This window comes from Schistocerca gregaria, chromosome 4 (assembly GCF_023897955.1).
Source record: "Schistocerca gregaria isolate iqSchGreg1 chromosome 4, iqSchGreg1.2, whole genome shotgun sequence".
In the NCBI taxonomy this organism is placed as follows: domain Eukaryota; kingdom Metazoa; phylum Arthropoda; class Insecta; order Orthoptera; family Acrididae; genus Schistocerca; species Schistocerca gregaria.
The window spans coordinates 353,092,793-353,109,676 of NC_064923.1; the positions used below are offsets into that span (position 1 = coordinate 353,092,793).

The 16,884-nt window shown below is 44.0% G+C and overlaps 1 protein-coding gene across 1 annotated transcript in view; it reads right to left on the bottom strand.

Annotated features, from left to right (window-relative positions):
- LOC126267291 (methyl farnesoate epoxidase-like) overlaps window positions 1-16,884 on the bottom strand; it is a 261,401-nt gene that overhangs the window by 177,732 nt on the left and 66,785 nt on the right. Inside the window, exons 2-3 of the mRNA XM_049972367.1 lie at window positions 9,160-9,414; window positions 1,265-1,483 (exon numbers count right to left, since the gene is read on the bottom strand). Coding sequence (XP_049828324.1) covers window positions 1,265-1,483; window positions 9,160-9,414 — 474 coding nt within the window. The remainder of the gene's footprint in view (window positions 1-1,264; window positions 1,484-9,159; window positions 9,415-16,884) is intronic.

Sequence of the window (16,884 nt, forward strand, 5' to 3'; positions counted from 1 at the left end):
ATCAGTGTGAATGTTAAACAAAGATAACTGTTAAACAAGGGTAGCTGAGTGTAGATATTTTTAGGGAAGAGTTTTGTGTGCGAAAGTAATAACAAAACAAAATATTTTGAGTTATACTGTTATCATTGCAAAGTGATATGTCCGAAAGAAGAGACACTACACGTTCATATAATTGCTACGCCTCAGCGGGCTATGAATGCACTACCACCAGAGCGGGTGCACGTTTACATTCGGTCTCCGATGAGAATCCAAAATTAGTGAGCATGGAGGACATGGACAGGGACTGTGGAAAAGCGGTGGCGCCAGGTGGGAGGGTGAGTCAGCTGAGGCGCATACCGAGATAGCCCGCCCACTTTACCATTAACACTGTGTGTGTCTGGTGGCATAGCGGCTAATGCAACTGTCTAATTAGCAGGAAATCCCGGGTTCGAATAATAGGTACCATGTGCAGAGCATCTAGCAGAATAAGGTCTTTCTTTCTCTTTGCCACAAAATAGGCAACTTTCTTAGATGATTGAAGAGCTTTTATAGGAATCGTAACTTCTTTAGAGTAAGATTATTTTTTATTCGTGGAAGAGTATTCTCATGGATTGTTGACCACACTACCGTGATTTGGATTCAATAATTGTTTCATTTTATTAGGAAACATGCTTAAAAAATGTCACCCTGAGGTCGATCTTCATTTCCAACATTTAATACCGGAATTCAAGAATCTGTCGTTCCATTTCCTACATTTCCGTCTGTTCGTCTCTTTACAATCGCTTGATACATTTTAAATATCAGGTTTTGTACTTGCATATAATGATTTGTCCACGCTGACAGAGAGAAACAAATCACAAATGGAAACAACAATTTAAAACGATCTGTACTCGACAAAAGTTGCCTTCAAAATTTCTTTGCTAAATAAAAGCAAATGAGCTACATAGTAAGATTTAACTGCCATAGTAAAAGCACTTCATTTCAGCCTGCTAGATATCAGCACTAGCGCACACTTGTTCCTTTACTCATGAAGCAAATGAACGAAAGTATTGTTTTTATAAAACCACTTCGACACCCCTACTGAAAGGCGGCGATGGTCCTGGGAGCAGTAATTCACAGCTTGAGAACGCATTGGTAAGCTGAGCTTGTCTTACAATTTGAATGCCACAGAAACACGCAACTGCAGCTCCGTATTTTATGTGACTGGATTAATTAAGTGAGAAGGAGAGGAAGAACCACAAATTATACACTGGTCATCAGTCGTTGGAAGGTTGGGCACACTCACCAGCACAGAAGTGGAAAATGACGTTGAGCACGGAGCGTGGCAGCAGCTTCTTGAGCTGCGTCGGCCTCCCACGGCTGTCGCTCAGTTCTTCCAGCAGGGCGCGCACCTCCTCACCCACCAACTCCTGCATAGCAGCCCCGCTGAAGCCCAGAGAGCGCAGGTGGCGCATCACGAAGGCTCGCTGCTCCTGCCACAACTTGCCATCCACCAACGTTACTCCTGCGCAGCCAATACACCTGTCAATCAGCTCAATGTTTCACGCCCTACCCAACCAGATATTCAGTATCAAGTCAGAAGTACAAAGAAAACAAGAAATATCTGGGCATAACTTCTCGTCGACATTGGAGACACAGCACAAGTTGTGATTGGGAAAAGCGTTTCGACTTGTCATTTTCAAAGTAGGCATCGTTGCTAATCATCTTTTTGGGGTTGGAAGCTTCAGTTGAATTCTTTTTCATCAATTAAATTTGGTTTTTTAAACTTTGTGTTTTTAAAAGCACAACGTACTTCTTTGTCGGCTTATCCAAACATATTCGGACGTCTATGGACCATATTCGGTAGATGTCGCTTTATTTCTGTGAATTTATTATACAACAACCGTAGCTCATGGTAATGTTAGGCCTAAAAATTTTAGCACGTGAATTTTTGGTACTGAGAATGTTAAGCCATCAGTTGTCTTCTGTGTGAAATTTTTAGCAGAATATGTTTTGAGATAATGTACTACCATTACAAATGCTATAAAACAAGGAAACCAATCAATAAATGGCAACACAACATGTACTTGCTGTTATATAAAATATTTATATCGTCCTGTAGTGCAACACATAAGCTTCTGTGCCATTAGACACCATCAAAAGTAAAAACCCAGTAACAGAAAAGTTTTTTCAAACATAAAACTCTTCTTAAAACATTTTAAAACATCTCAAATCACAGTTGTAAACTAAAGGTATCCGCTTTCACCTGCCAAAGATAGTACTTTCCTGCGATGCATAGATACAGCCCCCAACGATGTAACTCTATCATAGAATCTATGAACTGTAGCGGTGCCAGGTGGAGACACCTCAATATTGTTAGGATATTGGCCTGTAGAATATCTTTTGGCGCTAATAAAACATGATTAGCATGTTTACATTTATTGGCTCAGATTTACTATTCAGTTGCTCCTCATCGCCAGCATCTGACATTTCATACCAGGGACGTTCTGGAACTCTAGTGACTCCTGTTGTTGGCCTGGCTTGGCTGTCACCAGTGCCACTTCTCCAGCTGTTCAGCTGATGTCTTGTGAGCTCCTGCCTGCCTTTCAGCAGGTGGAGCTATAGTGTGAGAGTGTTCCTACACTGTTTGGGGCACTCTCAATCCCACTCTGGAAGATGACAATGATCTGTGTTGACTTATTGAGATGTACCATGCTGCTGGAAGTCATGTTGTTGGACAATCCTGGCCCCATTGGACATGTAGGCTGTAGCACCTACAAGGTGCCTACCATGATGATTAGAAACTGAGGCACTGGATGACTCTTTGACCCTGCAGTGACGATATGTTAATGTGATAAGCACCATGAGATTTATTGGTGTTGGAAGACCCTCAGCCTCCATATCATCAAAGTGATAGATGGCCACCAATGGTAAGGACGATGAATGAGAGGTCATGGTTACCTGAATGTTTCCTTCTCAGAAATGGTAAGCAGCATGTTTATCAGAATTGCTGAAATATGTAAAACATAAATGTCACTAAACCATAATATCACTGAATTGAATGCTATTGGTATGAACGCCATCACCCCTAGTGACCAACTGCATTCAGATCTGTGGAACTGAGGTATTTATGGCTTGAGGGAAGATGTGAAGCTCTGTTCATTATGACTGAATGTGGCCCATTTGTTTACCAGGTGTCAGCAGTCCTGGTTCCACACTATAAGTTGTTACAGGTGCTTAACTGCAGTGTTAGGTCTCAGAAATGCGTTTTTGCATCTGAGGTAACGCTTGTTTCTTCACATCACAAGGGCTAACAAATATTGATGTCTCTGTCCATTTGTCTCAGCGCACCTTTTTTCTGAATGTGTAACTTGTGCTTGCTGGTTGGCACCAATGTAGCAGTGTGTGTTTATGTACATGACCGACTTACAGAGCTTATTGTTCCTTTCTGCTGCACAGCTATGCCAACACCTCTGTCTGGCATCACCTGTGGCTGTGCTAGTGTGATCTTAAGAAAAATTTAATTCCTTCCCCTTTTCTATTCTGATGTGTAACAGAAATTAGACTGAGGTGACAAACTTCATAGTATAGCAAAATGCACATATACAGATGGCGGTGGTATCGTGTACACAAGGTGTAAAAGAACATACATTGGCAGAGCTATTATTTACACTTAGGTGATATATGTGAAAAGCTTTCCAAGGTGGTTACTGCTGCACGAAACGAATTAACAGACTTTGAATGCGGAATGGTAGTCGGAGCAAGGTGCATGGGACATTCCATTTCGAAAATCATTAGGGAATTCAATACTCTGAGATCCACAGTGTCAAGAGCGTGCCAAGAATACAAAATTTCAGTCATTACCTCTCACCATGAACAATGTACTGGCAAATGACCTTTACTTATCAACTGAGAGCAGTGGCATTCGCATAAAGTTGTCAGTGATAACTGACAAGCAGCTCTGCGTGAAATAACCGCAGAAACCAATATGAGATGTACGACGAATGTATATGGTAGGACAGTAAGGCGAAATTTGGCATTAATGGGCTATGGTAGCAGACGACTGACGCGAGTACCTTTTTGCTAACAGCAAGACATCACCTGCAAGCCTCTCTGGGCTCGTGACCACTGGGCCTTAGACCACTGAAAACCCGTGACATGGGCAGATGTGTCCCGATTCCAAATGGTAAGAGCTGATGGTAGGGTTCGAGTGTGGCGCAGACCCTACAAAGCCATGGACCCAAGTTGTCAGCAAGGCACTGTGCAAACTGTTGATACCTCTACGATGTTGTGCGGTGTGTTTACATGGAAGGGAGTGGGTCCTGGTTATATTTGGCTACTTGGAGGCCATTAGCAGCCATCCATTGACTTCATGTTCCCAAACAACGATCGAATTTTTATGAATGACAACGCGCCATGTCATCGGGCAACAATTGTTCACGATTGATTTGAAGACCAGTCTGGACAATACGAGAGAATGATTTGGCCACCCAGATCACCTGACGTGACACTGGAAGTGCTCATTTCGTTCACTCAAAGGTAACGTCACGTGTAAATATATGTTTAACGTCCAGCGATACAGAATATTAAAACCAACAACATTCTCGTCATGAAATATTTCCCGAGATGTGACTGCGTTGTCGTATTGTTATGGTATCTAAGGCGTCCATGGACAGTGGACCTTGTCACTGGTGGTGAGGCTTTCGTGCCTCATCACGGTAGGTGCAGCCACAACGAGGGGTATCTGTTGAGAGGCCAAGCAAACGTATGGTTCCTGAAGAAGGGCAGCAACCTTTTCAGTAGTTGCAGCGGCAACAGTCTGGATGACTGACTGGTCTGGTCTTGTAACAGTAACCATAACGGCCTTGTTACGCTGGTACTGCCAACGGCTGAAAGCAAGGGGAAACTACAGCTGCATATTTCTCCCGAGGGCATGCAGCTTTATTATATGATTAAATGATGATGACGTCCTCTTGGGTAAAATATTCCGGAGGTAAAATAATTCCCCATTCGGAACGGCTGACGACGACGCTATCAGGAGAAATAAAACTGGTATTCTACGCTTTGAGAGATGAAACAGTGAAGGTAGCACTGGATCAAGTAGGTAAAACGACAAGGGTAGTAGAAATCCTTGGGTAACAGAAGAGATATTGAATCTGATTAAAGGAAAAAATATAAAACTGCAGTAAATGAAACAGGCGAATGGAGTACAAACGTCTCAATAATGAGATTTACAGGAAGTACAACATGGCTAAGCGGGGATACCTAGAGGACAAATGTAAGAGTGTAGAGGCATGTATCACTAAGAGTAAGGTAGATACTGCCTACAGGAAAACTAAAGAGATCTTTGGAGAAAAGAGAACCACCTGTATGAATATTAAGCAAAGAAGTGAAAGCAGAAAGGTGAAAGAAGTATATAGAGGGTCTATACAAGGGCGATTTACCTGAAGGCAATATTATGGAAATGGAAGAGGACGTAGATGAAGATGGAGATATGACACTGCGTGAAGAATTTGACAGAGCAATGAAAGACCTAAGTCGAAACAAGCCCCCAGAAGCAGACAACATTCCATTAGAACTACTGACAACCTTGGGAGAGACAGGCCTAACAAAACTCTACCATTTAGTGAGCAAGATGTATGACACAGGCGAAGTACCCTTAGACTTCAAGAAGAACATAGCAATTCCAATCCCAAATAAAACAGGTGTGAAAATTACCGAACTATCAGTTTAATAAATCACGGCTGCAAAATACTAACGCGAAATCTTTACAGACGAATGGAAAAACTAGTAGAATCCGACCTCGGGGAAGATCAGTTTGGATTCCGCAGAAATATTGGGACACACGAGGCGATACTGACCCTACGATTGATCTTGGAAGATAGACTGAAGAAAGGCAAATATACGTTTGTAGCATTTGTAGACTTAGAGAAAGCTTTTAAAATTGTTGACTGGAACACTTTTCTTCAAATCCTGAAGGTGTCAGGAGTAAAATACAGGGAGCGAAAGGCTATTTACAATTTGTACAGAAACCAGATGGTACGTATAAGAATCTAGGGGTGTGAAAGGGGAGCAGTGGTGGGAAAGGGAGTGAGAGAGGTTTGTAGCCTATCCCCGACGTTATTCAATCAGCATGTTGAGCAAGCAGAAAGAAAAGAAAAGAAAAATTAGGAGTAGGCTTTAAACTCGGAGGTTTGCTGACGACATTGTAATTCTGTCAGAAATAGCAAAGGACTTGGAAGAACAGTTAAACGGAATGGATAATGTCTTCAATGGAGGACGTAAGATGAGTATCAACGAAAGTAAAACAATGATAATGGAATGTAGTCGAATTAAATCGGGAGATGCTGAGACAATTAGATTAGGGAATGAGACTCTTAAAGTTGTAAATTAGTTTTGTTGTTTGGGGAGCAAAATACCTGATGATGATCGGAGTGGAGTGGATATAAATTGTAGACTGTGTATGGCAAGAAAAACTTTTCTGACGAAGAGAAATTTGTTAACATCGAGTATAGATTTAAGTGTCAGGAAGTCTTTTCTGAAAGTATTTGTATGAAGTGTAGCCATGTATGGAAGTGAAAACTGCACGATAAATAGCTTTGACAAGAAGAGAACAGAAGCTTTCGAAATGTGGTGATTCAGAATAATGCTGAAGATTAGGCATAAAGGGATCACCAATTTAGTACTGGAGGGAAGCATGGAGGGTAAAAATCGTAGAGGGAGACCAACACATGAACACAGTAAGCAGATACAGAAAGATGTAGGTTGCAGTTGTTATTCGGAGATGAAGAGGCTTACACAGGATAGGGTAGCATGGAGAGCTGCATCAAACCGCCCTCTGGACAGAAGACAACAACAACAACAACAACAACAACAAGGCATATCATAATTAATGGCATAAAAGCACGTAGTTGAAAGTACACTACACTGCAAATAAACACAGGTTCGCAAACGAACTACTTGCGAAATAAATGCGTTTTTGTGGTTACCAGCCACTATCGATGTGATTCTGTGTGAACACCACATGACAGTCCGTGGCGTGGTCTTTGTTTACATTTTCGAGACGAGTTGTAAACAGAATGAATGCTACAGTAGAGAGAACAGTAAGAGTGCCACTCAAGTCAGTTGTCTACGGAGCATCAGTTGTGTCCTACAAATGTTGTTGGCAACATGGAACATTACAGAAACGAGGATTGTGCGGATATGAATTTCATACATGGCATGGCTAACGGCAGTTCACGGGAGGGCTCCATGATCGTACCAAGAAGCATACCGTGCACGAAGGTACAACGCGAGTTGAATGTTTGAAAGAGTCAATCAACGCCTCCGAGAAACTGATAGCATTCCACATGCTACACGAGCACGAACTGCACCTATGCTTAAAAATGTGCTGCTGGAAACATATGAACACTCTTCCTTGAATGAGCCACAATAGTGGTAGGCGTATAATTTTTTGCAAGCCAATGTGCATGCATCACCTCGAACTAGGTCAGTGTCTTAGTGGACTAACGTTCCGTCAGTGGACGGAACAAGCAAGTGTAGCCAGTCCTACATTTTAAAACCCCAGTTCGATTTTACAGAGAACTAGCTTGCATTTATCGTGAATCTCTTATCGAGCGTAAAGCCCCACACGACTGAAAAAATCACAGACGATTTCAGTATTCATGGAGAACAGGACAACGGACACACAAAATTACAGGCAAATATCCTTAACATCGGTTTGCTTACTGGATTCTTGAGCATAGTCTGCGTTCGAATATAGTAAATTTCCTTGACACAGAAAAGCTTCTGTCCAAAAATCAGCACGGACTGAGAAAGCATCGCTCGTGCCCGGTGCCCTACGATCTGTTGGTGAATGGCAATAGGCAGCTTCCATATTACTAGATTTCTGGAAAGCGTTTGACACAGCGACCTACTGTAGAATGTTAACGAAAGTCTAACACACGGAATAGGTTCTCACTTACGTGAGTGGCTCGAAGACTTGTTGAGCAATAGAACCCAGCTCTCGACGGCGAGTTTCATCACAGGAAGGGTACCACCAGGGCTGTCCCAGGGAGCGTTATTATTTTCTATATGCAGAAAATATTATCTGACGGACAATGTAAGCAGCAGTTTACGGCTGTTGGCTGATGACGCTGTGGTGTACGGGAAAGTGGTGGTGGTGGTGGTTATTGTTTAACGTCCCGTCGACAACGAGGTCATTAGAGACGGAGCGGAAGCTCGGGTTAGGGAAGGATTGGGAAGGAAATCGGCCGTGCCCTTTCAAAGGAACCATCCGGGCATTTGCCTGAAGCGATTTAGGGAAATCACGGGAAACCTAAATCAGGATGGCCGGAGACGGGATTGAACCGTCGTCCTCCCGAATGAGAGTCCAGTGTGCTAACCACTGCGCCACCTCGCTCGGTGTAAGGGAAAGTATCGTCTTTCAGTGTCTGTAGAAGGTGACAAAAAGCCTTAGAATTTCTATTTTGGTGTGGTGATTCGAAGGTATAAAAATGTAAGTAAATGCAGATGAGATGGAAAAACAACGCTGCTATATTCGAATACGTTATTATTAGTGTGCAGATTAGCACAGCCATGTAGATCACGTGTGTAGGTGTGACGTTACACAGCGATATGAAATAGAACGAGCAAGTCAAATCGGTTGTAGGGAAGGCGAACAGTCTAAGTCGGTTTATTGGGAGAGTTCTAGGAAAGTTCAGCGCATCTAGAAAAGGAGAACGCTTGTCGGAGACTAGTGGGACACATTTTTGAGTACCGTCCGAATGTTTGGGAGCCCACCAGGTCGGATTAATGGAAGTTATCGAAGCAGTGCAGGCGGTTGCGGCTATATTTGTTACCGGTAAGTTCGATCAGCATGTGAGAGTTACTGAAGTGTTCCTGGAACTCAAAAGGCATTTGCGACTGGCTGCAGGACTATTCTACTGCGGCAAACGCACATTTCGCATAAGGGCCCTACCGTGGTTTGTGGAATATGTGTAGGGACTTACACACGGAGTCACTTTGTTTTGTGTTTAACTTTTAAACCCCCTTCCAACCACTCGGATGAACTTCCACGAGTTTTATTTATGTCTTACAGTTTGCCATTTGGGCGGAGTGTAGTCGTAGTTGAAGTGAAGCCGAACATGAAACTAATCGATTCACATATGTACTGTACTTCCTGCAGTCGTGCTATATTACGTTAACAGCAGTGCCACTCACCTTTCCACAGCCGCAGGCTGCGGAGGTACGCGAAGTAGTTCTGGGGCCGCCCTTCAAATTCGGGCCGCGTGAGCACCTCGCGTATGAGGCTCCTGGTGGAGACGATGACGGTCAGCCCGCCGCCCAGATGTAAACCAATCACGGGTGATCCGTACTTCTGGGCTAAGTACGTGAACGCCTCGTGCTGCGATCCCAGCTTCTTGCTCAACCGGCTGATGTCCAGATAGTTGCCCACCAAGGGAAGCCCAGTCGGACCTACGGAAGTAAACAGTAAGTCGTCTTTAGAGTCGTTCATTATTAGTGCTTTAGCGATATTTTCCAACTAACCTGTCTTCTACGTTATACATTTAATTCCTTGGAAGCAGGGTGAGTTCATGCACATTCTAGGCGCAATATTAAATACTGCAATCAAGTATGTATTCATGAATGCTACAACCATTCAACTGTTTGACTGGCGCACAAATGTATGATACTATGGTAAGTATTCCCTGTATGCCAGCCGGAGTGGCCGAGCGGTTCTAGGCACTACAGTCCGGAACCGCACGACCTCTACGGTCGCAGGTTCGAATCCTGCCTCGAGCATGGATGTGTGTGATGTCCTTAGGTTAGTTAGGTTTAAGTAGTTCTAAGTTCTAGGGGACTGATGACCACAGCAGTTAAGTCCCTTAGTGCTCAGAGCCATTTGAACCATTTTTTTAGTTCCCTGTATATAAAATAATTAATGCAGAGACATTTGTCGTGTTTGCCGCCTGACAGTATTGTGCAAATCTCACAATGCTCCAGCGATACAACTGTTCGACGTCTTCAGGTTGTGAGAGTTTCTGTTGTCACTGCTACGAAACGCGACTGATGATAACCACGCGGAGGCGATGAAATTTGTCAGGCAAGGAGCAGCAGATACTCGTGCGCGGGGAGGCACTTGTTTACAGTGGACAGCGCTATAAAACGTGTTTACGTCCGTTTTATTTGCACAACACTGCGCATTCAAAGGAAGATGGCATACTTTTAATGAGATTTCCCACTCGTATTCAAAGAGAAATGGCATACGTTTTATTTATGCGGTTTCCGGCTAGCATTGGAAGAGAAATGGCATAATTTAAGTGCGATATTTGCGGTCTACTGTAGCGCATTAGCACATGATCATCGGCCGCTACTGTTTATCAGTCTACGTTAACAGCAGTCTGCACCACCATAGCTCAAATGCTTCAATACACACGTGGTCAGGTGATTGGGTGTCACTTGTGTCATACGTCTGTACGCGAGACAGAGAGTTGAAGAGGGTTGTAATGTGTAATAGGCAGCCATCTATCCAGACCATCACAAGGGAATTCCAAACTGCATCAGGATCCACTGCAAGTACTATGACAGTTAGGTAGAAGGTGAGAAAACTTGGATTTCATGGTCGAGCGGCTGCTCATAAGCCACACATCACGCCAGTAAGTTCCAAACGACGCCTCGCTTGATGCAAGGAGCGTAAACATTCGACGACTGAACAGTGGAAAAACGTTATGTGTAGTGACAAATCATGGTACACAATGTGGCGATCCGATGGCAGGGTGTGGGTATGGCGAACGCAGGGTGAACGTCATCTCCCTGCGGGTGTAGTGCCAGCAATAAAATTCCGAGATGGTTGTGTAATAGTGTGGTCGTGTTTTCCATGGAGGGGGCTTGCACCTCTTGTTGGTTTGTGTGGCGTTATCACAACACAGACCTACCTTGAGGTTTTAAGCACCTTCTTGTTTACCAGTATTGGAGAGCAATTCGGGGATGGTGATTGCATCTTTCAAGAGGATTAATGATAAAGTCTTGTAGGTGTTGGTGGGATTGGACTCCCAGTGTTGCATAATGACGAAGTGTGGTGTGCAGTGGTAAAGGCCTCTTGTTCATGCTGGGATGCTAATGAAACAGTATTAGCGATTTACAGGTTTACTGTTTTTAGTTTTGCATTTGAATCATGTTCTCTGTGGCAGCAGTAGACACAGTAGAAGTGTCATGTGGGATCGGGATGCGTACATGCGTCCATCTCAGAGGTCTCGAGGTTGTCAGCATGGTTAGGGCTGCCAGCACAGTATAAGCGGCGTGAAGCTAGGTAGCCAGCCCAGTTAATGGCAGGCGTAGTCCTTTCGGCAGTGACGCTCAACAGCGTGATACCTAGGTTTACCAGGACGCACTCAAGGAAGCTCCCCGGAGCTCTGCGTGGAACGGTGTTGGTTGTGCAGGGTTACGTCATGGCCTCTCCACCAGAGGAAGGCGATGGGAACTTGTCTAGGCTTACAGATGCAAGTCGTGTTGTAGCAGCTAGCGCATCTCCCCCAAACATGTATTTTTATTTATTTATGCATTTATTTTACCTGGCAAGATTAGGGCCTTCAGGCCTCTTTTACACCTAACCAGGCATACCCTGATTGAACGAGTTACAGTTTCTACAGAACATTAAGGACATATAACGTATTTTGCAGTATTGATGTTAAAGAAAAAAATAGAGATTATAACAGTAGTACAATGATAACTATAACAATAAAAAATAATTATAGCAATCAAAAATGATAATAATAATAATAATAATAATAATAATAATAATAATGGCTATGTATATGAAAGTAAACATACTTTTCTTTTGTGAATGTCAGTCCTATTGTTAGTTGGGAATTTTCTCGTTATGTTCTTGCAGCTTGTGAGTTATTCTCATCGAGCAGAGAAATAAGACGATATAATGTGGTAAAAGAGATATATAAGAGGTAGATAGGTTACAGCAAGAGAAATAGAATGGTAAAATTCGAAGCTGTGATGGAGAGGAGAAAGAAAGAGATGAGAGGGGCACAACAATGGTTGCTATACCGTCCTTGATATGTAAGTTTTGAGTTCCCTCTTGAATGTTGAGTAGTTCTGGATAAGACGCAGATCACAGGGGAGCGCGTTCCATAGTCGTATGGCTGAGATGGAGAATGACATGGAGAAAGATTTTGTGTTATGTAAAGGTACAGCCAAGATGATAGACGTATCCGATCTGGTGTTGCGATTGTGGAATGATGATAGGTGTTTAATGTGAGAAAATAAGTATTGGGGGCACCACTGGCTGAGAAATCGATGAAGTAAGCACATCGTGTGGAGATCGCGTGCCTTTTGTGGGCGTATCCAACCTAGCTGGGAGTATGAAGGACTGATATGATCATACAACCGAGTATTGCACACGTATCTAACGCAAGCATTCATCACTAGTTCGAGGCATCTAGAATTTTCACTATTTGTTCCGTGTTGAACAACATCGCAGTAGTAATGATTAGGCAAGACTGGTGTTTGGACTAATTTTAGTTTAACATGGGTTGGAAATATTTTTCTAAATTTTTGAATTGCATGTAGGCAGGAGAGCGATTTCCGGCAAGCTGTGACTGTTTGTTCTTCCTAGTTCAGGTGTTCATCCAAGATTATTCCAAGGTCTTTTACTGTTTTTTGGTATGGTAGTTGGGTACCATTGAGTAGTATTTGAGGGACTGTTTCGCGAAAGTACCGGCTGATTAACTTTGGATGAGATATAAGTAGGACCTGGGATTTCTTGGTGTTTAGTTTCAGACCTAGGTTTTGTGCCCATCGAGAAACAGAGCAAAGATCTGCGTTCATACTCGCTACTGCGTCATCAATGTTTTTGGGGCTTGCACTTATGTACAGTTGGATGTCGTCGGCATATAGATGGTAGTTGCAGGAGTGAATCACTGAAGAAATATCATTAATGTACAGTGAGAAGAGTAGTAGACCAAGAACGGAGCCTTGGGAACTCCAGAGCGCGCGTTTTTCCATGATGACTTTTCCGACCCACAAATGACTTGTTGACTTCTGTTTTTGAGGTAGCTATCGAACCAGCGTATTGCGCTGTTTGAGAAATTCAGCTGTTTCATTTTAATTAGTAATATATCGAAGTCAGCTGTGTCAAAAGCCTTGCTAAAGTCAAGCAGTGGTAGGATAGTAGCTTCACGTCTGTCCATAGCATGTTTAATGTCATCAGTTACTTTGATTAATGCAGTTGCTGTACTATGGTGCTTTCGAAAGCCTGACTGATATTCGCCATGGATGTTATGAGTTTTGAGGTAATCCGTCAGCTGTTCATGGACGATGTATTCTAGGGCTTTAGATATTACAGGTAGTATGCTGATCGGCCTGTAGTCACCTGGCGACTTAGGCGTTGTCAGTCTTGGGTATAGGTTGAATTAAACTTTGCTTCCACTCAGTAGGATACGTACTACTGACAAGAGACAGATTGAAGATGTCTGTGATAATTGGAATAATAGTGTCTACGACGTTCTTAATCATGCCAATGCTCACTCCATCATTTCCTACTGCCTCGGAAGAGATTATCATAATTGCCTTGTGTACTGTGCCGGTAGTGACATGTTTTAGGAAAAACTTGTCTCTCGAGAGATTGATATTTTGGGGCTGGTAATTTGTCGCTGAGTGGCAGTTTACAGCTGTTGAGAAGAAATCGTTTAATTCTTCTGCAGACGCTTGATAAACAGCGTCAGATCTTCGCTTCCCTATACCGAAACTGCGCAGCTTTTTCCACAGTGCAGTAGGTTTTGATATGCCGCATACGACAGAGCGGGCATGTCTGATTTTGGCATTCCTCACGCTTTGCTTGGTTCTGTTTCGGAGTTTCTTATAAGTTTCGTACGCCTCGGGAGTTGGGTTACGCTTGAAGGCCCTATGTGCAGCATCGCGTTTATTCATTAACTGGCGTAATGCCGTGGTGAGCCACGGAGCAGGAGCTCTCGTTACCTTGACAGTACGTTGAAGAGCATGTTTATCATACACTGCAATAATTTTGCGACATAATTGCCGAATTTTTCCGTCTAAAGTCGGTTCATTGCTTATATCATGCCAAGGGATGTCTGAGCAATCCTTTTGAAGAGCGTCGTGGTTAACATTTTTTAAGTTTCTGTAGGTTACCAGGTGAGATTTTTCTTTGGTAGTATGCACTGAGTAATTTAAGAATGTCACGTCATGAGCAGAGAGCCCCGGAGCGGATGTCTGATTGGCGCGGATTATTTTATCTGGTCGCTTTGTTGCTATTATATCTACGAGTGTGTGGCTGTGTGGCGTTGGGTCGAGCGGTGTTAAACTCATATCATTGGAGTGGAACAGTCGCCTTAGGTTTTCGGCAGAGGGAGATTTCAACTGTAAGTCGAAGTTTGTGTCGCCCATAATGATTATGTGTTCACACTGTGTCACGAGTGAGGACAGGGCAGACTGAAAGGAGGACATGGCACCGACGTTTGGAGGTTTATAGATTACTCCAATTAGCAGTTTCTGATTTGATGTATTTATTTCGAAAAACAAGAACTCTGCTTTTCCTTCGCCCTTTGCATCCGATGTGCTTAGTACCATAGGTGTCAGGTCAGAGCGAACATAGGCACCCACACCACCCCCGCGTCGTGTTTCGCGATCTGCCCTTGGAGAGAGAGTAACCAGTGATTCGGATAGAGTCGGAAGAAATGTTTGGTTTCAACCAAGTTTGAGAGACGAGGATAATATGGAACAGCGATTGCAGAGCAGGTCACTCGTCGAAGTGAGCCGTTAGCGACTGCGCGTTCGCGTGGGCCACAAAGAGCCCGCCGCCGGAACCGGTCTGTCCCATTGTGGCCGCCTGTAAGACCGAGCGCGCTCTGTTTACCTGCTGGCCGGAAGAGGAACAAAAGCTGGATTTCGCGGGGGAAGACATATTTACAGGTGTGTCCAAGGTCATGACTGACTCAAGCGTCTGTTGACTAAAGGTGAAAAACAGGCTGGAAGTATAGGAGAAGGGAGCGAAAAGAAAGATGGAAAGTGGCAGTAGTGGTTACGAAAAAGATAATAGTAGTAGTAGTGGTAGTGGCGAGGATGAAAATAACAGATATAGAAAGGCGGTTGTAAGGAGATTCCTGTTAATGGAGAATGTTAATTCCCATTTGACTGACAATATGAATATACTTGAGCACTTATGATAGACATATAAAGAAACAATATTTATATGAAACAATTGACTGATTTTAAATAGAGTACTTATGGTACTTATAGAAATAACGGAGCAATATTTAAGCTAAAAAATGAAAAGAAAGAATAAAAATTAACTGATGTTAGACAGATTACAATATGAGACTTTGTGTCTCGCGAGATTTCACTCAGTCTTTCAGTTCGAACATGTTCGTCACCGTTTTCCTCCCTCCTTCCGTCTTGACTACGATCCTGCCATCCTGGGTCCATACATTTTGAAGACCGAACTGTGTGGTCGCAGCGCTCAAAACTTTTAGTCTTTCGCGCGTCAGATCTTCCCTCAGGGTAACCCCACTCTTGGCGAGTTTTCTTTTCTGAGCAAACACTTCAGCTCTTTTCCGGTAAGACACAAGTTTAATTATTATGGGCTTGGGTTTCATGGCACCTGATATCCTGCGTCCAACACGGCGGCTTCTGTCAATATCGGCCACGTCGATCTGCACGCCAAGTTTCTCACTCACGAGGCTAATGGCCAGGTCGTCGGTGTTTTCGGGATCGTTTTCAGCTACCCCGAACAAGCGCTAGCTGTTCCTTCGCTGATACTGCTCAATTTCATCGGTGGCAGCAGACAGTTTAGCTTCTACGTCGGCGGCTTTTTTCTCTTGCGCGGCCAGGGACTTTCTAAGAGACTGGATTTCGGTGCTGTTGCGCCCGACAGACTCTTGCAGTTTGTCCATGACCGCGGCCGTCACAGAGTCCGTGGTGGATTTGCACCATTACGTCTAGTGTGTCTTTGCTGTGCAGCGCCGCACTCACCTGGGACCGGACGAGCTCCCCGATGTCGGGAAGCGGGGCCTCACCTGCCGCCGGAGACCGGGCGCCCGCGCTGCCTGCGCCCCTGTAGCCTCGCCTGCTGCCGCTTAATCGTGCTCTTCCCATTTTTCACTCACTTATCACTTGTGGTAATCGACGGAGAACAATACACCACGGCAAGTAACACTTGTTTAGTCGGATGCACACGTTGTGGACTGCCGCACTTCTCTGTAACACCTTCAATGAGCGGAAAAACGCGCGAGCCGAAGAAACGCGCGTCACTCAGTGGCCGCTTCAACAGGGCACCAAACCCTATCAGTTTGGCCTCCAGAGGGCAGCTAACAGAAGGCTCCAACTTGGCAGAATATTATCCTTCCTTCACAGTGAAGTCATACTGCCGAGCTGGTGATTCAGATACCTCGCTCGAGCGATGTGTATCAGTGGCCTCGGTTGTATGTTATGCTGTTTGCAGTAGCAGATCCCCTATTTATTTGACATTCCAGTCCAGACATTGCTTAAGTGTCTGCCTTAGCTTTGCTTGGAGGTGGCCAGGGAAACGCTTCAATAAATTTTACATTCAGCTAGGATATTTTTCTGTGGTGCAACAGTGTTATGAAATGTGAATTAGTAAAGTTGGCAAGTAATGGTACTAACTGGCTATCTGTACATATTTTACCAAGCGCAGTGGCGAACCGTTTAGCACACTAGACTAGCAATGGAGAAGACGACGGTAAACCCGCGTCCGGCTATCCAGATTACATCTTCCGCGATTTCCCTAAATTACTCAAGGCAGTCGTCGGGATGGTTCCTTTGAAAGGGTACGGCCGATATCCTTTCCCATCCTTGACACAATGCGACTTGTACTCCGTCTCTAATGACCTCAATGTCGACGGGACGTAAAACCCAATATTTGTTCCTTCCTTCCTTGTACATATTTAACTCACTGCTATC